The sequence below is a fragment of the Canis lupus genome, chromosome 35 (assembly GCF_011100685.1).
Source record: "Canis lupus familiaris isolate Mischka breed German Shepherd chromosome 35, alternate assembly UU_Cfam_GSD_1.0, whole genome shotgun sequence".
NCBI lineage: Eukaryota > Metazoa > Chordata > Mammalia > Carnivora > Canidae > Canis > Canis lupus.
Window position 1 is genome coordinate 21,149,333 of NC_049256.1, and position 23,594 is coordinate 21,172,926.

The 23,594-nt window shown below is 42.8% G+C and overlaps 1 protein-coding gene across 1 annotated transcript in view; it reads left to right on the forward strand.

The window, feature by feature from the left end:
* The window catches only part of CDKAL1 (CDK5 regulatory subunit associated protein 1 like 1), a 635,724-nt gene extending 613,986 nt beyond the window's left edge, over window positions 1–21,738 (forward strand). The window contains 1 exon segment of the mRNA NM_001284447.1: window positions 20,647–21,738. Coding sequence (NP_001271376.1) covers window positions 20,647–20,838 — 192 coding nt within the window. The 3' untranslated portion in view covers window positions 20,839–21,738.
* Window positions 21,739–23,594: the final 1,856 nt, after the last annotated feature.

A 23,594-nucleotide genomic window follows, 5' to 3' on the forward strand; every position in this document is an offset into this window, starting at 1 on the left:
TCGAGTCTCTCATGTTTGGGTTCAAATTGGAATCACACTTTCCTCTGGTCTTGGACAACTTCCTTGAATCACAGTTTTCATTTGTAAAATGGAGGATTAAATTAAAGAGGATTTAATCCTTTAGAGAGGATTAAATTACTTATTGTGGACAAAGTGCCTGGTGCATCATAGGTATATTAATCTTTGATAAAGGGATTCAGGAAGTATAGTTCTAAAAATCAGTGATTTCCTGGCTCTTAATCTTTTTTTAACTTCAGTTTTTTCTTAAAAGGTACTTGACTTCCATTGACTTTCACTGTGTAACATTGTAGAGCAGTTAACACTGCTTCTGGATTCTGATGACATGGGTCTGAATCTTTGTTTCACACTTAAAAGAAATGTATGACCTTGGGTAAACTACTCTGCCTCTCTCCACCTCCGCTCTCTCCTCTGTAAATATGAATAACAATAGTACCTACTTCATAGGATTACATGAAAATGGCTTAATGGTCAATAAAGGTTGGCCACTCTTAGTATTATTACTAATTTGTGATACATGCCAAGCAGTGAAGCAGAAAGGGTTAAAAATTGCCCAACCTTTTGTCATTTCAAACGTTGTCATCGGGATTCCTGGGTGGCACAGTCAGTTGAGCATCCACCTCTTGGTTTCGGCTCAGGTCTTATTCTTGGGGTCATGAGATGGAGCCCAGCACCAGCCTCTGTGCTCAGCGTGGAGTGTGCTTAAGATTCCCTCTCCTTCTACCCCTCCCCACTGTGCATGCCGTGCAAGCACACACACTCGCTATCTCTCAAACAAATCTTTAAAAAAAAAAAGTTGTCATCATCAACTATTGATTTCATACAAAATGGCAGATGTAAACAGATAAACTTGAGGCTCTTCCACATAAGGAGAATAACAAATTAGCAGAAAGAGACTTAGTAGCAATTTAATACCATTGACCATGCTTCCCAACAGATGTTTCTTTCTCTTTATGCTTCTTTTTAAAGGACAATATTCTAGAATGGAGAGCTGGACCTCCCATTCTGTTTCTCACAAGCGATGGGCAGGCTACCCTTAGGGTGCCTGGCTACACCTGTTTCTCATGTGTTGAGACTTTGATCCCAACAATGGATTCACTTGAGCAGTTAGATAGCTCGGCACCCACACAGCTGGCTGCACGTGGAAAGGAAGCAGAGGTTTTAAAGGGTGCCATGGTTTGCCTTCATTACCGGACAAAGGGCCGGCAGGATATTCAGGTGTGTTGAGTTTTATGTACAAACTATACGATATTTTCAGAGCTTTGACCCTTACAAAAGCACCGTTACAGTGCTTTCCTCTCCATCTAACATTCATTTCCAAAACCACTGAAGTGAAAGGGTCCATTAGTTCAGGGCCAGATTTGAAAGCACATGGAAACTGCATTCATGAGGTTAAGAAATGGCTTAATAATTAAGTTAAAACAGTTGAAAGTGGATCTAATTTCAAACAGATCAGCTAACCGTGTTAGAAGCAAATGAGGGTGTGTTCCTTCCTATTTTCCTTCCACTCCTGAGATATTGGCTCCAACTCCAAGCAGTTTTTTTAGTTTCTTTTTTTTTTCTCTTTAAACTCTATGTAAAATTGACTTCTTCATTGCCCCTGTGTTCAATTGGTGTCACACACAATGAGAACCATAATCCATTTAACATTTAGTCCATTTCTTTCTTTCATACTGCGCCTAATTAGTTTCTTTTGCCCACCTGGCAGGACCTAGTTGGGTTTCACCATCTAGATACATAGATCTTATTCCATGCTACTGAGCTGTATATTTTATCAGGCATTACAGGTAAACTAGTGTGATTATGTCAGTTCAAAATATGCTTAGTGTGTTCGTGGTACCTTTTGTGTACCTGCTCGTGTACCATCCCAAGTATCGTGAGAGCCACCTGATGCTCAACAATTAGCTTTCATCCCACTTGCATCGCTACTTGTGCAACCACTGACAATAATTTTCCTCCTCCTGAGGCTTGTCGCTGGGACATGCTGAGGGGAATCACATGCATCAAGGAACTAATTGTGCCTTCATAATAATAATAGCTCCCATCCACTGAGCCTCTACTATGAGCATGGTGTTGAGGCTTTTTACCTGGATTTCCTCAGTGCAGTATTCTAGCCTAGACCAGGGCAACTAGAGCACAGGAATTAGAATGCATGGACAATGCTGTGGGCACTCACAGAGCAGCATCAGGGAGGACTGGAATAGGTGCTGTCCTTCCCTCTAGACCCGTTGTCCACACTGCGGGAAGGAGTAGAAGGCAGAGCAGACTTGAGGTCAGAGGCATGGGCATACTTCCAGAGCAAGCAAGTCTTCTTAGGAGACTGGGTCCCCTAAGACTTGATTATTCATGCATACGTCATGTGGGTGATGCCCAGCTTCTTATGGTGTGTTTCAGCACTTACCCACTATAGTGTTATCTAGGCACTGGGCCAAATGTCGGAGATAGAATTAACATATGTGATCCTGGCCTCTGAGGAGATTTTAGTCTGGGTGTTCTGGTAATACTGCTGTTCTCTTGATGACCCTTGTAGGCGGGGATTAGGGTGAGGGGTGGGGGTCTTAGATAGGTATGTGATTGCTCTCAGGGTTAAAGTTTTATGCGTGATTTTTACCAAGTCTAAAATAAGTCCATTGAAAACAAAAGGTAATCTTTATCATAAAAGCACCAAATAGAAAAAGCTTGCTTATGGAAACCAAAGTGGTGTCTCAGCAACACCCAATATGAGAGGTCATCCGAGCCCAATCTCTTATCCCTACCAACCGGGAGGAGGGAGACTCCTAGAGAGGATTATCTCCTGTGATGATGAGAACTCTGGTGTCCTGAATTGCACTTTCATGCTCTCACTTTGACAACATGACTCCTCCTTTAGACGTCTTTCCTCTTTTCCTCCATCAACAGTTATCAATGTCAGGCATGGCCATAGGCTTCAGTTTGCCTGAGACAGTCTTGTTTTATATCCGTTGTCCTGATGTAATTAATAATGGTGCCTTTTTGTTGACTCTTCACCATATCCTGGTTTGGATGATGCATTATGCAGTCATCCCATCAGTTTCTAAAGTGGACACAGCACTTTGCTAAGCACTGCTTGGGACACAGAAATCTGAGATGTGGTTCTTGCCCTCGGGACAAGAAATTCTAGCTGGGAAGAGAAGATATGTGCGTTTGAAACAAAATATGTAATAGAGCAAGTGCTCAATGAGAAATTGGAAGATAGGAAACCTCTAAAGATTTGAGGTATCAAGGGATGTGTGGTCAGGGTTCTTTGTAGACAACAGAAAAGTGTTCATCTAGTTTCAACAGCAAAGGGTTAACCAAGGGGTACAGTTCACAGAACTGTTGGCAGGGCTGGTAAGTAGAAGTTCCTGGTAAAACGTGCTGTCTCTGCCCCACCCTACACCACAGAGACGGCCCCATCTGCTTCCTTACGACTTTATCCACAATCCATGTCTCACTGCATGGCCTCTGAGTGTGGAACCTGGGTCTGCCTCAAGCCTGCACCCAGCAACAAAGGAGGATGGGAGATGTTCTTTGGAATCTGTACTGTAAGGAAGGCAGAATTTTCAGTGTGGAGACCCAGCAGTGTGAAGACACTACACAGACAGTTTCCACTGCAGAGGGTTTCGTGGGTGTGCTGGGGTTAGAACTGGCCTTGGAGGGTGGAAAGGGCCTCGTAAGGCAAGCGAAGAAAGACATTTTTCTCAGTGAGAAAGGAACACAAGTCTAATGACAGAAAGCATGGGAATAAATCTGGCCTTACTTGGGCATCTGTAAGCAGATGTAAGCAGGTGGGAGGCATGAGAAATGGCATCCACTCCGAAGAGTGAGAGCTCTGGACTTGGAAATCAAATAGAACTTCTACCTAATGTGTGAGATATACATTAGACTTAGCGGCAATAACACATTAAGTCTGAAATCTCGGGCTTCACTACCAAAGTTCTATTTCCTGTACACACTATAACACATGTCATATCCTGTAGTGGGCCAAGTGGAATCAGGGATGGTCCATACCACACAGTCCCTCAGGGACCCAGGCTGATGACCCTCCCTCAACACAAGAGTGGCAGATCCACATCCATTGACCAGAATATGCAACAAATATGTATCGAGCACCAATTACGAGTCACATACTGTGCTAGGATTTGGGGCTGCTGGTGAATAGGACAGATAGGGTGGCCCAGTACTCCTGAGTTTGTTGAATGAACTTGGCTTTCAGTGACGTGCAGGGTGGAATGGATAGTTTCTCTGCCAGAGGCAGAGAAGTTAAGAATAAATCTATTACTTCAACTTAGGATATTAGTATATTCTTCAACAGCTAAAAAAGAAAAAAATCATAGTCAAGCTACACAACCTGTTCTTTGAAGTCATTTGACATCTTGATAAGCAGATTGCAAAAGCCCCTTTTTTAAATTGATAATAATCTTGCAAATTTAAATTCTTTTCATGGAAACTGTAAGGATGAGTACTTTAGAGCTGGGATGCTTCTAACTATAAATTTGAGTTTTCTTCCCTTTTCCCCTCTAATGATAAAACTGACAGCCTGTTTCTCCTGCCATACTCAAGAATATTGACTTTGAGATGTGCCTCAAATAATAGGACTATGGATATTTCTGTTTTCTAATGTAGTTTGCAGTGTTTTAAATGGAAAGCGTTTTGGAGAAATAAATTTTCTCCTGCCCCTCTGCCTCCCCAGTGCAGTTCTATAAAATTACTGAGAAACATAAATATTCAAGCCATGTGTCAAGTCAACAGTTATCTGGTAGGAAGTCAACCCAAAAAAATGGGGTGCAGTGCCCTTCAGATTTGCTACCACTTGAGAGAGAAAGCAAAGGACCACACAAAGAATTGTAGATGTACTTTATCAAGATTAGCATGTTCCTTCCAGAAACTCTTGGCCTCTAGGGCTTCTTTCTTGCAGATGTCCATTTTGAAAGATAGAGTATCTCTTTAGCATATGAGCTTTGGAGTCATACTATGTGGATTTGGACTCTTGGCTCTATTCCTTATTAACTGTATGATCTTTGATCACTTACCCTCTCTTGGTATGTTTCCTCTTTTATAAATTGGAGATAATAGAATCTACTTGACAGGGTGATTTTGACAAATGAGGTAATGCATGGGAAGCACTTAGAGCATTACCTGGCACATAGGAAGTGATCAATGAATATGTGGTATGAAATTGGGGGCATGATGATCGTCCGTGAAGATTTATCTGGGCCTAGTTAATCAAGATGCTAATGATATTGTGTCCATGCACATAGGTTATGTTTTGCACAAATCACATATATACCACGAGAAGAGGATTTGATCATTGTTTTTTTCAGGTACATATATCACCAGCAAGAGCATTTGTAAAGTCTAGTTGCCTAAAATAAATATTCATGTTCATGATTTAAGTCCCCTTTTTCACTGACTTTGAGTGGCTGTTTCTTTTCAATTATCCCTTCAGATGAGGTCAGTTCCTGTGAACAATCACAGAACATCTATGCTACAGGACAGTGTTATTTGCTACAGATCTTTTTCTTTTAGATATTCTTGTAGAAGGTAATTTCCTCTTCTGTGTTGTACTATATTATCTGAAAATAAACACAATCTGCCTAATTGGTCTCCCTGTTTCTACCCTCTATATAAATCAGATCGTGTCTCCCTTATGTTTAAAACCATCAAGGATTCCATATGACCCAGCATATGTACCCAAAAACTGAAAGCAGACACTCAAGCCAATACTTATACACCAATATTCATAGCAGCATTCTTCTTTGTCATAGCAGCATTATTCACAATAATGATAAAGGGGAAAGAGCCCAAATGTAAATCAGAAAATGAATGGATACACAAAATGTGATACATACATAAAGTGGAATTTGACTCATCCATAAGAGGAAATGAATTTTTGATATATACTAACTACCATATGAGTGATCCTTGAAAACATTATGCTAAGTGAAATAAGCCAGGCACAAAAGGAGAAATATATGATTCCACTTATATGAAAGACTTAAAATAGGCAAATTTTATAGAAGCAGAAAGTAGATTAGAGGTTATCTGGGGTTAGAGGTAGAGATGGGGAGTTGCTTCTTATTGGTTACAGAGTCTCTGGAGTAGAGTAATGAAAAAGTTTTAGAAACAGTGGTGCTGGTTGTACAACATGACAAATATAGTTCATGCTGATGAATTATGCACTTGAGAATGATTAAAACTGTGAATATTATGTTATATATACCTATATCTTAACATAATAAAAACATTTTTTAAAAAATGTTGAGTTTCCTCATGCTTACAGTGGAAAGCCTTCAAGGCCTAGCATCTTTGTGCCACCATTGCCTCTCTGACATCATCATTGACCTGTCTAGCCCCATATTGGTCTCCATACTGCTCCTTGAGTGTGAGCACACCAGCTAAACTCCCTCAGGGTTGGCCTGTCCACATGCCAGTCCCTTTGCTTGGAACATGCTTCTCTTAGATGCTCATGTGGCACATTTGTCATTTCCTTCATTCAAGTATCTGCTGAAATTCCTCCTTGTCAGCGAATCCTTCCTGATTAGCTCTCTATAACATCACCATCCCCACCACAACCAAGTGCCGCCCCCCATCCATACTCCATTTTTCTTCATGGAAAATCTCACTGTCAAACACACCAAATATTTATGTGTTTCTTTGTCTCCCATTACTAAAGTGGAAACGCCATTCGTAAGTGCTGGGATATTTTGCTTCATTCACTTTTTCGTCTTTAATGTCTAGGACATTGCCTGGCATGGCATAGCAGATGCTTAGAAAATATCTGTTGAGTGAATGAATGAATGTATTTGTGTTGGAAAGAGAAAGATACTGAAAAGGATTGCAGGACCAAATATTTGGTCATCTTATATGTCAGTTAACTATTGCCACTATAAATGCCTCATGACACAACCACAAACCTTAGAGCAGTCCAGCTAATCTCAACTATTGGATGGCTTCTTATCTTTTGGCAACCTGGTGTCTGTGAATTGGTGTCTCATTGTGTTTCTCTAATTACAAATGAGGTTAGCATATGCATATACATTTGTTAGATTCCTTTCATATATTTATTTAGATTTCTTCATCAGTAAAGAGTCCATGTGAGTCTGTTGCCCATTTTCTTCTGTTGAATTGATACCTTTTTAATTTTGAAGAGTTCTTTATGTTATAAAAGTCTACAGTCAGCTGTATATGAAGCACATGTCTTCTCTCAGTTCGTGGCTTGTCTTTTAACCTCTCGTTGGCACCTTTAGAACATCATGTATTTTTGTGATTTAAGAGCTGTCCCTCTACCTTGTGGGTTAGAAACGTTTTCTGCCCATATTACCTAAAATTTTTTCAGTGTTACCTTTCTCCGGTAAATAATCAATTTACTTGGAATTAATTTTTAGGGATGGTAGGTAGGGGTCAAATTTCATTGTTCTATGTGTATAATCAATTGTTTAAGAAAATGTTTTGAAAGTCCATCTTTCATGTGGGTCAGTTTCTAGCCCTCTGCCTGGCATCTTTTTATATTAGTTGTCTATTGCTGTGGAACAAATTACTTCAAAATTTAGCAGCGTGAAACAAAAAACATTTATCATCTCAGAGCTTCTGTGGGTCAGAAATCTCGGCACAGCGTAGCTGGGGTGCCTCTGGCCTTGTACCTGTCATGAGGCTGCAGCCAGGAGTGTAGTCTTAACTGAACCGTCAGCTGGGGGAAGAGTTGCCTCTGTATTCACTTGTGTGGTGATGATGGGATTCCATTTCCGATGGGTTGTGAGGTTGAGGTCTTGGTCCTTCATGGCCTTTGGTCAGAGATCTCCTTCAGTCTCTTTTCATATAGGCTTTTGCATAGGATACTTCACAACATGGCAGCTGGCTTTCCTCAAAGTGAGCAAGCAGAGGGAGTGAGAAACTTGGAAACCACAATTATTTGTGACCTAATTTCAGAAGTGACATCCCATCATTTATGTCTAGTGTTATTAATTAAAAGCAAGGCCCATTCAACTCATAGTTGGGAGGGAGAGGGAAGATATTACATGAGGGTGTGAATACTAGAAGGCAAAGATCACTGGGAGCCATCTTGGGGATTGCCCACCACATTTTTATCGTGATATAAATAATTAAATCTCCTCATGTTAATCTTCTCTGTTATCTTCAGTGACATTTGGTAAGGTCATTTATTTTTTACTTTTTTAAAACTATCCATATTCAGAACAAAAAATAGAAAGGGGAAATGAGCATGCCTTGGGATGGATTTTTAGAAGAACTTTGGAAGTGAGGAAAATACAAATGTGAACTTGGTTCAGACGACTGAGTTTAATGTAATCATGGTAAGTGCATACCATGTAATTTTTCTTAACTGGCTTGTCTGAATTTTTCGTAGCTGAATAATCTTCATGGTGATCTATAGGAAACATTTTACATGTTAGCTCATCATTTATGAGATTCTCTGAAATAGAACAAAGCACCTGCCATCTCTTTTATTCATCTTAGGCAGTTCATGAAGTTCAATGATCCTAGAACCATATTCTCAGTGTCACTGAAAATGATGCTTAGAACAGGATGGGAGGGTTGCATTGTCATAGCGGTTAACATTACACATGGCTTCGTTTTCCTTTAAAGCACAAACATTGCCAACACACTCTCATGGTTACCTAGTGGGAAGAAATCCTTGAGAGTAATTATTTTGAATTGAATTGCTTGCTTAAAGATTAACTTTCATACACCTGATTGTTCCGTTTGTCGACATCCTAGTTCGCAGCTTCCTGTGTACACTCCATGGAATGAGGGTGGTTTCAGTTGGAGCTTAAGAGATTATCGAAAAGACTTCATCATCAGGAAAGCATCTGGACCCAATCCACCTTTCCTTTCTTCAGCTTTGCCACACCTGTGGGGCAGCGTTAGTTTGTACAGATGCGTACTCGCAGCCAAGGTTTTGGAATAGAGGAGTTCACATTTCTGCCATCATCATGAACATTGTGCCTACTGACTGCGTAGTTCTAAGGGAGCCTTTTGGTTCCTTCTTAATTTCCCGTCCTCTGTGTGTGTGTGTGTGTGTGTGTACTTGTATACTTGTGTGTGTATGCTTGTGTATACATCTGTGGCTGATATTTAGTTAACAAAAGAGAGACCTACATATACATTCTAAAGTAGTTTCCAATTTTTTTTTAAATTTTTATTTATTTATGATAGTCACACAGAGAGAGAGAGAGAGGCAGAGACATAGGCAGAGGGAGAAGCAGGCTCCATGCACCGGGAGCCCGACGTGGGATTCGATCCCGGGTCTCCAGGACCGTGCCCCGGGCCAAAGGCAGACGCTAAACCGCTGCACCACCCAGGGATCCCAAGTTTCCAAATTTTGACATGGCAAATAAATAACTTGGGTTCTAAGTGCAGCTAGTAACAAAATCTTCCCTATGTGCCTTCTCTTTGAAGAAGATGACTTAAATCACAATGAATAAGAAATTAAAATAAATGCATCTCCATCTAAAATGCCAGATCTCTAATAATATACCTTTTGGCAAAGCTTGCTACCTCTTGGTTCGTGTAGAACTAAGGAGGTTACATATAAGCAAATCACAAGATACCACTGTTAGCAAAGATTTTTATATTGTATTAATTCTGGCTCCTATTCTATCCTGCCCTCCATACACTTACTTTGGTAAATCTAAGGAGCCAGAAATTAGGCCAGTGTAAGGCATTTGAACCACCATTTGGTGTTAAGTTAAAGAAAGATTAGGAACTTTAAAGAAGATGACAGAACTCAGGTAGAAGCCCACAACCAGAGAGTTGAGGAGGCCTTACCAAGGTGGGACCGCCACCATTGTTCATTCCTGATGATCAGGGACTGAGGTAACACTTTACATTAGAGATACTTACATAAGAGATGCTTCCTTAAGATTATATTTTGGGAATTAAAATGCAATCTTATGATAGAAATAACTTTCAGATATAAAGATGATTTTGTATTTAAAGCAAACTTTACAGAATCAGATTTTCAGGGTCTTTTCTGATAGCATACTGCACTGCATAATGTATATTTTAACATAATTTCCTTGCATTGATCACATATTTGGTTTTGATAGATTTTCTGCATAGGCCATATGTGCAGGCTCAGTTGGAAAAAAAAAAAAGAAGGTGATTCTAAACTCTAATTTATCTTGAGTTATGAGCTATCAAACATTTTTTTCTTCATCCCTGGTAGCTTCCACTTCAAGCTCTAACAATGCCTTTGAGCCATGAGAAAAATTTACACATAATATTTTGAATCCATTAAAAGAAGTTCAGAGCTTAAGAGTTGTTTTTGTATCTCTTGAGTCGGATGAATTATGATCTCACAGAAAATAGTAATTATGTGATGGGTAGATGCCGAGCTTTGATTTTTGGTATGATTATCTCTTTCTTTCATTTGGCTCAGTTCAAGTCAGAGGGTTGGACATCCTGAAAGAGAAGGATCATCCAGACCATGCAGAGGCACATCAGAGCTCTTCCTTTGGTGATCGTCAAGGCAAAATTATTCAGAATATAATCTGAAATGCATTTGATCATATGGTAGATAGTTTAATAATTTATTTTTGGCCTTATTAGCAAAGCCTTGTATTTACTCTGCTGTCATCAAAACAAGATCTAAAACAAGATTATAGTGATTTCGTGTGTGTGGGTGTGTTCCGGTTTAAATTTTTTTTTTTTTTTTTTTTTTTTTTTTGCGATTTTAATGACCTGATAGCAATTACACATTTGAGGTGAGAGGATGTGGGGGAAATTACATATGAATAATGTCTAATTTAGAATTGCCTGTGCCCAAAGGGATACAGAAAGGCTGACAGTACTGTGCTCTCGTCACATAACTCAGTGACAGAGGTCTTATGATGTAAATATTCTCCCCAAATACATGAAAAGGTGTCATTGATGCCAGGTTTCATTTGTGGAGCTTGTTACATGCCAGTGAACCTACAAGGCTGATAGATGACAGGTATAACATTCTTTACAGAGATTTCAGGAACTCAAAACTACTAAGATCTTTGGTTCACAGCTCAGTGGGCACTCCTAGCTGTGTGATATTAAAAGGCTCCCAGTTTGAAGAATTGTCTGGAAAAGTAGTGGACAAAGGTAGCTTGGCACCCTTACTCCCTTGTATGTTCTCGTGTCTGGTGATGACACAAAGCACTGGGACAAGATTGTCTGTCAGTCCGAGGAACGGAGCTGGCGCAGGGACCAGTCACAGGGCCCTGGCAATACCTGCAGGTGTCGAGGACAGAAAAACTCATTTAGACGCTGCTCTGCAAGATGGGAAGACAGGTGGCAACTCTCTTACAGGGATATCTTTTATTTGAGCAGAACCAGACCAACTGTTCCTCATTAAAACACATTTTGCAACATGTTCTAATGTGAGCAGATCAAATGTGTGTGTGTGTGAGTGTGTGTTCAGAGAAAATTCAGCAATGTGCCAACTCCAGGTCACATTTACAAAATCTCAGCATGCTTCAGAACTGCAAGATAGGTAGGTTGAAGCATCCCTGCAAGATCTGAGGCTGGCTTTCTTGGAATGGCCTTCTGTAAAGAAACACAAAGTCATACCATTATGTCCATGAGATGCAGTGGCAAGTAAAGTGGATAAAGTCTGCTTGGAAGGACTCTTAGTCCTGATAGTCATTTGGTATGCAGTGCCTTGGCTTTTCTTATTCCTTTATATTGCATTATAAAAGTGCCTCTGATAGGTTTTTACCAAGGTTGAACTTAGTATGAGGAAAGCCAAGCCTCTCATCTGCTCTGCCATGTGTACCTGCTCTCCATAAACTGGGCGAATTGGAATTAAGTCATGTTAACAGTTCCCTAGGAATCCGAGAGGAATGAAAGAATGCATATAGAGCACGTAGAGTCCCTCCAGTCCTGTCATAACCAGCGCCTAAATGTTTCTCATCTACTTAGTGTTTATATATAGAGGTTGTCATCCACCTGTCCTCCTGGATCCTTACGCTTCTGGTTCTGGTGCATATTTACCTATTGCAGTTTGCAAATATTTTTGATAAGAAGGAACGGCAGGAGAAGCCTCTGAACAGCATGACTTTTTCCATTGGAAGGCCACACCTATCCAGCTCCCAAGAAAAGGATAGGATGTTTGCACCTGTATGAAAATATAAATATAGGACATCTTTGTGGCTCAGTTGGTTAAGTGTCTGCCTTCGACTCAGGTCATGATCTCAGGGTCCTGGGATGGAGCCCCACATCAGGATCCCTGCTCAATGGAGAGTCTGCTTCTTCCTCTCCCTCTGCTCCTTCCCCTGCTTGTGCTCTCTCATGCTCTCTTTCTCTCTCAAATAAATAAATTTCAAATATATATATATAATGCAAAGGAACACATAGAAGTACAAATGTTCTTTCAGAGAACATTAATTGACCACCTCCTTCTGGTCTTTTCTCTTTTGGCTGAAAGAGCCATGAGGAGGACCAACATGGTAGCTTAGCAGGTCTGCGTTAGCAGAGGCTGAGCCCCAGAGACACCATCTTCCTCCACCAGGTGCTTCATGGCAGCCAGCCATACAGCTGCTGGGAGGTGCCCTATGCCCTTTTTCCCATAAACATGAAGAACATCGGCTTCTGTTGGGGCCCATTCTCTCGTGCAGCTGGTGCAGCTCTGCCTGAACCAAGCACACCTTCTGGGACAATGAGAACATGGGGAAGTCACACATGCCAGGAGTGGTCAGCACAATAATGTACTCACACATGACAACCCACGTCGGGATCCCAGCAGCCTGTGAATGTGTTGCCTTACATGGCAAAAGGGAAGGAACTTCAGGTACGTGATTCAGTTAAAGGTTGAGATGGAGAACTTATCCTGGGTTATCCCCATGGGCCAGCATAAATCACAAGGATCCTCATTGCTAAAGCCTGTATTACTGGCTTTCAAGATATAGGCAAAAAGCCACAAGTCAGCGCAGCCTCTAGAAGCTCGATAAGAAGCAAGGAAACCAGTCCTGTCCTGGAACTGCCAGAAAGAATTCAGCTTGCTGGCAGCTCTGCTGACACCTCGATTTTAGCCTTTCGGACCTCCAGAACTGCAAGAAAATGAATTTGTATTAAAACCTGAGGTTTACGGCAATTTATTAAAGTAGCGATAGAAAACTAATATGCCATGCTATTTCTCTGCTGGCCAGCTTTCCCCTATTGGTATTATTTTATTTTTGTACCTTGTAGTATTGATGATGTTTGACCCTCTGTTCTATCTACCTAATAATCGAATAAGAAATACAAGGATAAATGGCAATTTATATGGAAAGACTGTGCCTGTGAAAAATGTGAACCTGTCATACTGTGGCACAGGTGAAAACGCAAACATCCTTTCAGCTAGCACTGCCCACCTGCCTCTGTGCTGGGCCCTGGGCACTGGCGAGTCCGCTCTCAAGGAATGTGCACAGGATCATACAGGAGGAGACAGGCCATTGACCACCACTGACAAGGGCCATGATGAAGGCCAGCCAACAGGATGCCCAGCCCCACAGAGGGGAAGCACCCTGCTCATCTGGGGCTGTGCGCCGGTTGAGAGAGTTTTTCCGACAGGAGGTCCTGTCTGACCAAGCCCTGGGAAAACAATCACGAGAGGAAGCAGGAGGCAGACGGTGGGCGGAGGAGAGCTGGCTGGTTCAGGCTGGGCACAGACCAGGGGCAAAAAGATTCTGTGTACCCTTGTGGGATTGGCAGTGACTTTTTTTAGTTTCCTTGAAAAAAATTTTATAACAAAAGTAAATATTGAAAGAAAAAAGCAGATGTAAAAAATGGCACACCTGACAGTTGAGCCCCTCTTCATAAATTGTGGAGTTTGAGTTTCCCTTGGCATATGAGACAGTTTTAGTTAAGAGCCAGAAGTTCCAGAAGGAACTTTAGTTCCAGAAGGCTCATTCCACAGAGGACAAGCCCAGGGAGTAGGAGACGTGTAGCTTCTTGGTTGTGGTTTAGCGCTTGTGAGGGCAGCATCCAGGACAGGACGTCTTTACCTCGGTACCACTGACAAGTGCCCTGGGAAGCTCTGGCCTTTCCCTGTCCCAGATTACACTGCTGAGATGTAGTACAATCGCCCTTCATTTAGACCTTCTGTAGGAGACCCAGGCGCTCCACTGGGGCACTGGGCGTGTTACCTCTGACCCTGTCGACATCAGCTTATGGTAGATATGGATATCTGCTTCATGGAGGGGGGAGCTAGCCTTAGGGGGCTTAAACCACTTGCCCAAGGTCACACAGCTGCTAAATGTCTGAACCTGGATTCAGTCTCTGCCCTGCCAGAATTTGAACCCTATGCTCCTTGGTGTGTCTCCTGATGATGCGTAAGGGATGGAAATAACATAAATCAATCAATCATATTTGAGGAGCAATAAAATAGTGACTTTTTAATTTTACAAAGAGAATATATCTATTTTTTTAAATTTTATTTTATTTGACAGAGAAGGAGAGAGAGCACAGGCAGGGGGAATGGTAGGCAGAGGGAGAGGGAGAAGCAGGCTCCCCACTGAGCAGAGAACCCGACGTGGGGCTCCATCCCAGGACCCTGGGATCATGACCTGAGCCAAAGGCAGCTGCTTAACCAACTGAGCCACCCAGGTGCCCCACAAAAAGAATATCTGAGATGGTTTGCCAATTCCATTAGAACGGCAAAATGCCATGGAATGTGTTAGTCTGGAGTTTTACATGCTCAAAGAACTTAATATGCGTGTCTCACTTGATCCCATAACAACCCTCTAATGTGAAAACACTCACAGTATCCCCATCTCTTAGGTGATTTTATGTGCAAACAGAGAGGATGAATCATTTGCCCCCAAATTCTAAGATGGACGTGGGATGAGAGCCCAGAACCAGTGCACGTCCTGCTCCTGGCACTGGTCCCATGCGATACCTCGTTGCACTGAATGTGTTCAGGTGTAGTAAGGAAGGCTTCTCTTTCCTTTCCCAGCAGCACACGGATAGCTGCCCAAGGAGGGAATAATTTGAGATGAACTGTCATTACCATCTAGCCAGACCAGGGTTTTTTTCTGAAGTCTTTGTCTCCATCTGATTGAAATCTGATCTGTAGCGTTCCTGAACATCAAAGTGGTTTTTGTTTGGTTTTGTTTTCAATGTAGGTACTTGGTTCTACTTTAACAGATTTATTACTTTAATAGGATTTGATAAGCTATATTTTTGAAAATTAGTAGGCTACGTTAGGAATTAGCAAGTATGTTTAGGAATTAACCAGGGAAACAGTGAGATTTACAAGGGAGGAATAGCCCGTGTTAATCAAAGTGAACACTTCCCCAGTGTTGTCCTGAGTCTACTGTAACTGGGTCAAAATGGGGATCTTTGTGATTGAACAGTTCGTATCCTGCCTCGTTTCAAATTTCTCTTTCGAGAAAGGCAATTCTGAATGGAGTTTGATTTTTTAAAAAGTGTAAGTTTGAGAGTTGGTGTTTACTTAGTCTTAGCAAGCAATAACGTTTCTCATACTGGGTGTGTTCCAGTTTGAGAGATGGAAGTGCATCTTGAATTTCAAGAATTAATAACTTCTGGTAACGATGTTTAATTTAAGAAGTCTAGGGAAGGTTTGAGCCTTCTGTTTATTTTTATTTTTTTTTAAGATTTTATTTATTTATTCATGAGAGACACAGAGAGAGAGAGAGAGAGAGGCAGAGACACAAGCAGAGGGAGAAGCAGGCTCCATGCAGGGAGCCTGATGTGGGACTCGATCCCTGGACTCCAGGATAACGCCCCAAGCCAAAGACAGAAGCTCAACCGCTGAGCCACCCAGGCATCCCGCCTTCTGTTTATTTTCCAGAACTATTGACCATACAAAGTATTTCTCTAAGTCAGCTATATACATTGTTCTGTGTCTGTGTGTGTGTCTGTGTGTAACTGTGTGTCTGTCTGTGGTATCTATGTGTCTGTGTGTGTCTCTATGTGTCTATGTGTGTCTGTATGTCTGTGTGTGTGTGTGTGTGTGTGTGTGTGTGTCGGAGTCTGTGTGTGTATGTGTCTGTGTGGGTATTTTTGTGTGTCTGTGTGTGTGTGTCTGAGTCTGTGTGTGTGTCTGAGTCTGTGTGTGTGTGTGTGTCTGTGGGTATCTTCGTGTGTGTGTGTGTATCTGTGTGTATGTGTGTGTGTATGTGTGTGTGTGGATATGTAAACTTGTACCTTAACATAGGTTATGTATCATCACCTCAAAGCACTTTTTGTTTAATTGCATCCTAAAAATGCTGCATTAGTTCCTGTTCACGAATACTGCTCCTGTGTAGAGATCTGCCATAGTTGTACGTTTAGATGTTGGAGTGTCTTGGACTTTATGAGAAAGTCCTTCTGTTTCCTGTATTTTTATAGTTTCCTTTCAGTATCCCATTGCTAGTGACAACTGAAGTGTATGAAGCCAGCTGCCACTGATTACAGTCATCTGAGAAACCTTTCTTTCAATTTTATGTTTAAAAATATACCTTCACACTCTTTTAATCAAGATCTTGAGTTGGTAAGAGGTGAGGATATGAAAGAAGCACAGTGCTACCTTGTCCCTCTCCTGCTACGTTGGTTTGTCAAGCACCCACCTTGATCCCAGGGAGAGGGGCAGGTCAGGTGGGTTTCTTGTGGCTGCCCTCGCATGCTGTTGCTCTCGGTGTGATTCTGTGACGCACACTTGGCCACTAGGAACAGGAGGGCAGCCCATCACCAGTTACGTTCAGACTTAGGTGTTTGACGGGAGTGGGTGGGGGGGCAAGGGTGTGGAGGGACCCAAGGAGGAACAGCTGCATCAAATACAAGTATAGCTGATCCACTGTGGCAATTCAATAAGTAACTTTCATGTTTGGAGCAAAATTTTATGGCAAATGAGTTACAAGAAGGAGACGAAATTTTGTGAAATGCTCATCAAAAGTCAAGGGTTCTTTTTAAGGCTGAGAGCAAAAACACTTCACCAGCACTGTAGCTTCGTGAAGCAGAGTGTATTGTAAACTCAACAGAATGCTTAATGCCTTAAGACTTGCCCAGCCTTGTGCAGGTCAGCCTGACCGCCGGCCTGGCACCAGTGATCACCAAGTGACAGCTTTGAATTGCAAGTGGAGAAGCAGGGTCCAGCATTCAGAATGAGGACTGGACCAGGGGGACTGTCCCTGAAGCTGGGAGACATTTCATTTCACAGGCTCACTCTTCAACGGGCCCTTCCAAGGCCCTGTACTTACTTTCGTATTCGTATTTTTTTCTTAAAAAGAAAGCTTCAGTCCCCCACACTACCTGGGTCTACTCCTAGGTGAGGGTGTCTGTGAACCTTCTAACATAATACCTGGAAGTGTGAGTGGCATTGTGTGCATAGGGCACAGTCACGTCTACAGGTCTCTGGGGAACAGTCTGTAGTCTTCACTGGCTTCTCAAAGCCATGTATGACTCAAATATGACAAACTCAGACCAAGGAGAAATTAAGCAACCTCTTAGTTAGGGTCTTGTAAGCCCAAAGTTAAGTGAAGGTTTCATTTGTAGAGGCAACATCTTCTTAGTACCCTGAATACATCACAGGACACACAGGTCACCAGCGATCTGGATAGGCACCTGTAGGATGGTTTGCACCTCATCTGCAATCCACGCCCCCACTCACTCACTCACTCACATCCAAACACTTAGTACCTGCACGCTCCTTGCAGCCATGCAGGTCCAAGGACCCAGAGGTGAAGTAGACAGCCTCCCACATTTGAAGAACTCATACCGCTTGTGTCCTTGGAGCTGAGGAAGGCTTGCATTCCTTCCCAAGGCTGCTGAGTCCAGAGGAGCGCTGTCCTTGAGATACAGAGACTACTTTTAGTCAAAATAAAAGTTTGCCAACATAGTCTTCGCCCAAAATATCACACAGAAAGCCAGTCTCACAAGAGAATGGTCTGCTGGGGCGGAGGCAGGTTTGGGTGTACTTCTGGGCTCTGGGCACGGCCCCCACTGCTGCAGGGAAGGAAGCCCCCCCTCTGCTCAGCTGCATGTCCCCTCTTTGAGGCGTGGACACCAGCAGGGTGAGGACCCACATACCTGTGCAGCAGATCATGATACGACTGCCGTTGGGTTGGAAAATTTATCCCTTTAGTTAACAGATTGGTGTTTTGTTTTGTTTTGTTTTAACTTTGCAATGAGTCTCCTATAGTCAAAGCAAGATTTCTTGTACATCCACCACACGCATTAGCCAGTGGACATTGGATTCTAAAGGATATTTTTATTTCCCCATTGCTATACTTCATACCTCTTGTTACTCATCTGAACTAACATCCTGTTGGTTCTCCATCAAACGGCCACTGCCCCTCCTTCCCAAACCTTCAGCCATCATGCTAACCTCAGTGCTCATCACCTCTCACCTCAACTCGCCACTGGATTGTCTATTCCCCTTCTCTTCCCTCCCTCCAACCGAGCCTGCACCTTCCTGGGAATTCCGGTCTCCATGATTCTCCAGTGCACGGTGAGCCCCACACAGAGGGCGAAGGTGTCAGCGAGAGATCCTTAGGAGCTCAGAAGGGAAGAATAAGCAAAATAAGATGGCTGCTGCACACATGTGCTGCTGTGGGTTCCTGGCTCTCCCACAGACATGCCATATGCTGTCCTGCCCTGGCTTGGCCCCTCGCCCCTCACTGTGCTTCTCCAGCAGTGCTCCCCTGCCCCCATCTCCACCTCCATCTTTCAAAGGCTTGTCTCAGGTCTCAACAGGGGAGGCACCAATTCTAAACCTAAGATGGAGATCTTATATAGTAGAATTAAAATCACGCTTTCAAGCATCTTGACAGCAGCCAGGTGCCCCCTCCTTGCTCCTCTGCACACCCAGCCAAAAGCACCAGGGAACAGAGACCACCCAAAAAGCAGTGTGGCCGTGACTCCTAGTTCCTCATACTCCTTCCAAGCAGGACTTTCCACCTTTTCTTTGTCTGGCACACAGAAAAAGTGACGATGGCCACACAGCACACGAGAGAAACAGAGGGAGCTGCGTGTGGAGGGCCTATGCCTCTGGCCACCCAGACCCATTCAGCTCCCTCTTTGAGTTTGGAGCAGCCCCAGCCAGCAGCACCCCCACCCCAGGATCTCCACCCTGAGGGATATGTTTGCGGAAAAAGATGGCCTCCGTGGTCTCTCCTCTGTCATTCTTTTTTTTTTTTTTTTTTGCCAAGTAGGGATGTGGTTACATCTGTAAAAGTTACGTTTTTTACTGTACATGAATATTATGTTTCATGAATATTGCCTTGATTCTCCATAAACATGCGCTCTCTCTCTCTATCGCTCTTGCTCTCTCTCTCTCATCTATTTTGTGTATAATCTGGAAAATCATGAACTTGGTCTGACACTTCAAGGAAAGGAAATGTGACTTATTCATGCCTAACTTGGGGCCACCGGCCCACGGAGGGTGTTCAGATGCGTCTGTGGTGAAGCAGTAACTAAGTGATAGCTGCTTCTTACATCAGACTAAAAAGCTTCTGCACAGCAAAGAAAACCATCAACAAAACAAAAAAGCAATTTGCTCAAATAGAGAAAATATTTACAAATCACATGTCTGATATCTGAGTGAGTAAAACTCAAAATATGTAAAGAACTCCTACAACCCACTAGCAAAAAAAAAAAAAAAAATCTGATTAAAAATGGGTAGAGGATCTGAGTAGACATTTTTCCACAGAAGACATACAGATGCTTAACGGGTACATGAAAGATGCTAATCATCCCTCATCATCAGGGCAGTGCAAATGAAAACCACAGTGAGCTGTCACCTCACACCTGTTAGAAGGGCCGGTATCAAAAAGACAAGAAATAACAAGTGTTGGCAAAGGTATGGAGAAAAGGGCACTGTTGCGAGGGAGTGTAAATTTGTGTAACCACTGTGGAAAACAGTATGGAGCTTCCTCAAAAAATTAAAAACAGAATGATCCAGAAACTCCTGCTTATTTATCTGAAGAAATAACACTAACCCCTGTGTTCATTGTAGCATTATTTACAGTTATCAAAATATGCAAACAGCCTAAGTGTCCATCAGTGGATAAATGGATAGAGAAGATGTGGGATATATATTCCTATGTGTGTGTGTTATGTATATATGAATATTACTCAGCCATAAAAAAGAGGGAAATCTTACCATTTGCAACAACATGGATGGACTCTGGGACACCGTACTAAGTGAAATAAGCCTCAAAAGGATAAATATCATTTGGGTTCAATTGTATGTGGAATCTAAAAAAGAATTTAAAAATTGAGCTCGTGGATCCAGAGAACAGATTGGTGGTTGCCAGAAGAGGGGTGGGGGGTGAGCGAAATGGGTGAAGGTAGTCAGAAGGTGCACACTTCCAGTTGCGGCATGAATATGCCCCGGGGATGTAATGTACAGCGCGGGGACTGTGGTTAGCAATACTGTGTTGTGTATTTGAAAGTTGCTGAGAGAGGAGACCCTACAAGCTCTCATCGCAACAGAAAGAGTTGGAACTATGCATGGCAGCGGGTGTTAACTAGACTCATTGTGGGGGTCACTTGGGAATGCAGGAAACATCGAATCATTATGTTGAACTAAGAACAATGTTATGTGTCAGTTGTATCTCAATAAAGAAAAAAAAAAGCTTCTTCTAGGAACTCGTTAGTTGACTGATGTCACAGTAGGGCTTTTTTTGCGTCTTAAAGTCATTTTTTTTCCCGTCTTCATAGGGCTTCAGAAACAGGCCGAGGAGTCACCTGAGCTCGGCTCGCCACCCTTCTGCTGCGGTGCGGCGGGACTCTGCTAGCTCCAGACTGGTGCTCCACTTGCAGAAACTCCATCAAGACTGTGCACTGAGGGTGTCTGTGGGCCTGGCTCTATTTGCTCTTCTTCTGGCTTTTTTGGTCAAAGTCTATAATTAAAACACAACTAAATGAAGCATTTGTGAAGAAGAATAAATTTCTAAGTAAAACCTGCAACAAACGGAAAAACAACCACGTCGGTTCTCCAAGAGCAGTAATCTATCCTGGTCTCACTGCCTCCGCTTCAGCCCTACTTTTTAATGGGCTTCCTCTGTCTCGCATTGAGTTGGGCCATCGGTTATTTGACCTAAAACCTACTAACTGTTGCCATAGCATATCTTCTAAATTAAGCTCCTTTTGGTTTATTTGCAGCAAGAAATGCAAATGGTTGCATTTTTCTTTCACCCTCCAGTCTTCAAGTCAGAACTTCATTGTACCCCGGATCCAGTCATCTTTTCCTGATGTGGGAAGAATTTTGAGACTTCAATAAACATTAACAAAAAAAATGTACCTTTTTCCTTATGCTTTGTTTGGAGTCCCAGTGCTACCAACATCTTATTTCTCACAGCAGATGCTTTCCTGGAAAGTTTATATAGAAACCTGTGTTTAAAACAAGAATTATCTTGGAATGCACAGCGAGAGTCACCAGGTAAAGGACTCTCGGTGACATTTTCTAGAAGCATGAGGAATCACCCACTTCTTTGGCACCCACAAACTTTCAAAAACTGGGTTTGTCTAAAACCAGCTGTGCCCCTTTTCTGACAGTTTTGATCAATGACACCAATGTTTGTTTGTACCTGACGCCCTTGGCCTTTACTAAATAGAGTGACTTATTTCACAACAGAAGGAATCGATGTACTAAGCCACCTTAGGAACATCAGAATTTAAATGTTATTTGGATCATCTAGGCACAGGGAATTTGGGTGCCTTCTGGTTACCACAGGACATTTCATCGTTTAACCCACACTCCTGTTGAGCTCTTTTATGTGTCTTTCAGGAATCCAAATTAAAATTAATTTGTGTCATCAGTTGGTACAGCTAAAAGAACAAACCAAGCAAACAAAACTAGTGTCAGTACAGTTCCCCAGTATCTGGCGTGTGCTTCTACAAGGAAAACACATTTCGGATGCAGACCACCTGCCTGTGCCCCTCCCAAGTCCCCCAGGGGAACATGCCTTTGGGATGGCCCTGGCTAAAGCCTAGAGTCACACTGGGTAGGACACAAGAAGAGCTTTGCGCCCCTAACTGACCCAAGACAAGCCCCATCTCACCCTTTCCCTGCTATTTCCCTCTTACTCCTCCCCTGTTTCTTTCCTCCCGTCCTGCTCTTTGCACCCTAGTCTCCTTGCCTCCACTCTCCTCTCTTCAGTTGTCCTTCCTGTGAAAGAATGGCACACCCAGCCATCCAACAGCCCCACTGCCCCTCACCACCGTGGTGGGGCTTCTCAAGGATTGTTTTAGCCATTTGGGGTTGTTTCCTCTCTGCCTCTACTGTTTCTTACTCCCAGCTGGTCTGCAACTTCATTTTGCCCTTTTGTTCAAAAAAGCAGGGACCAGACCATACGTGGTAGCATTTGCTATACTGGTGAGCAGTTGGCAAGAGGGGTGGCTACGGTCTGAAAATCCAGTTTGCTTTTTTCCATGACCTCCTGCTGGAGGGAGGGAGAAGGGCAGGGTGTGGTGGTTGCTGACAACACAGTTCTCTTGTGGACAGGATGAGCCTGGGAGCCCTAGGAGCAAGTGCATTCATCAGGAAGGCCATCACCTTTCCAGGTCTTTCCTGGCCACAGTGCTACTGCACATGGCCCACCCCTCTGGAGGTAGGCCTGGCCTTGTGACCTTTGTTGGCCAATGCAACAGGAGTGGAAGGGTCCTATCTTTGAGGCAGACACATTCAGAGCTGGGGTACATTCACCATATGCTTTTCCCGCCACAAGGGTGATTATGGGCACACATGTCAGGATAAAGCTTCCCTTGGCTGAGTCCCTGAGGGAGTCCAAGGAGCAGAGCCCCCTACCAGCATGCACTAGACATGTGTAAAACAGGAAAGGAACTTTAGTTGTGTTAAGCCACCGAGATTGGGCATTGTCCACTTAGAATAAGCTATCCTGATTCATTCAAAGAGTCAGCCATGATAGGATGGTTGACTTTGCATTTGTGAATGTAGCTGGTGATGTGCCTAGTATTTTTCTTGTCATGTTTTCCCTTAGTACCAAAGTCCTTTTTTTTTTTTTAATTCCCCCCCCCCTTTTTTTTTTTAATAGTGCCTATTCCTGCTGAAAAGTAACTATGAAGAGATCTATCTTGGTGCATTCAGGCTGCCATAACACATCCATAGACTGGGTGGCTTATAACCAGCAGAAATCTATTTCTCATGGTTCTGATACTAAACAGTTCAAGGTCAAGGCACTGGCAGATTTAATATCTTGTGAAGACTCACTTCCTGCTTCAGAGATGGCCGTCTGCTTCTGCATCTCATATGGTAGAAGGGGTGAGGGAGCTCTCCAGGTCTTGTAATCCCATTGGTCAGGACTCCACCTTCATGATCTGGTCACCTCTCAAAGGCTCCATCTCCTATCATCACTTTTTTTTTTTAAAGATTTTATTATTTATTCATGAGAGACACAGAATGAGAGGCAGTGACATAGGCAGAGAGAAAGGCAGGCTCCCTACAGGGAGCCTGATATGGGACTCGATTCCAGGACCCCAGGATCACAACTTGAGCCAAAGGCAGACACTCAACCACTGAGCCACCCAAGTGCCCCATCATCACATTTTTAAATAAAGAAGATATATTAATCAGGTTTCTTTTCTCTTTCTCCCTCTCCCTGTTCCTCTCTTTCATTCTGTCTTCATTCATCAAGTGTGAGATAGTC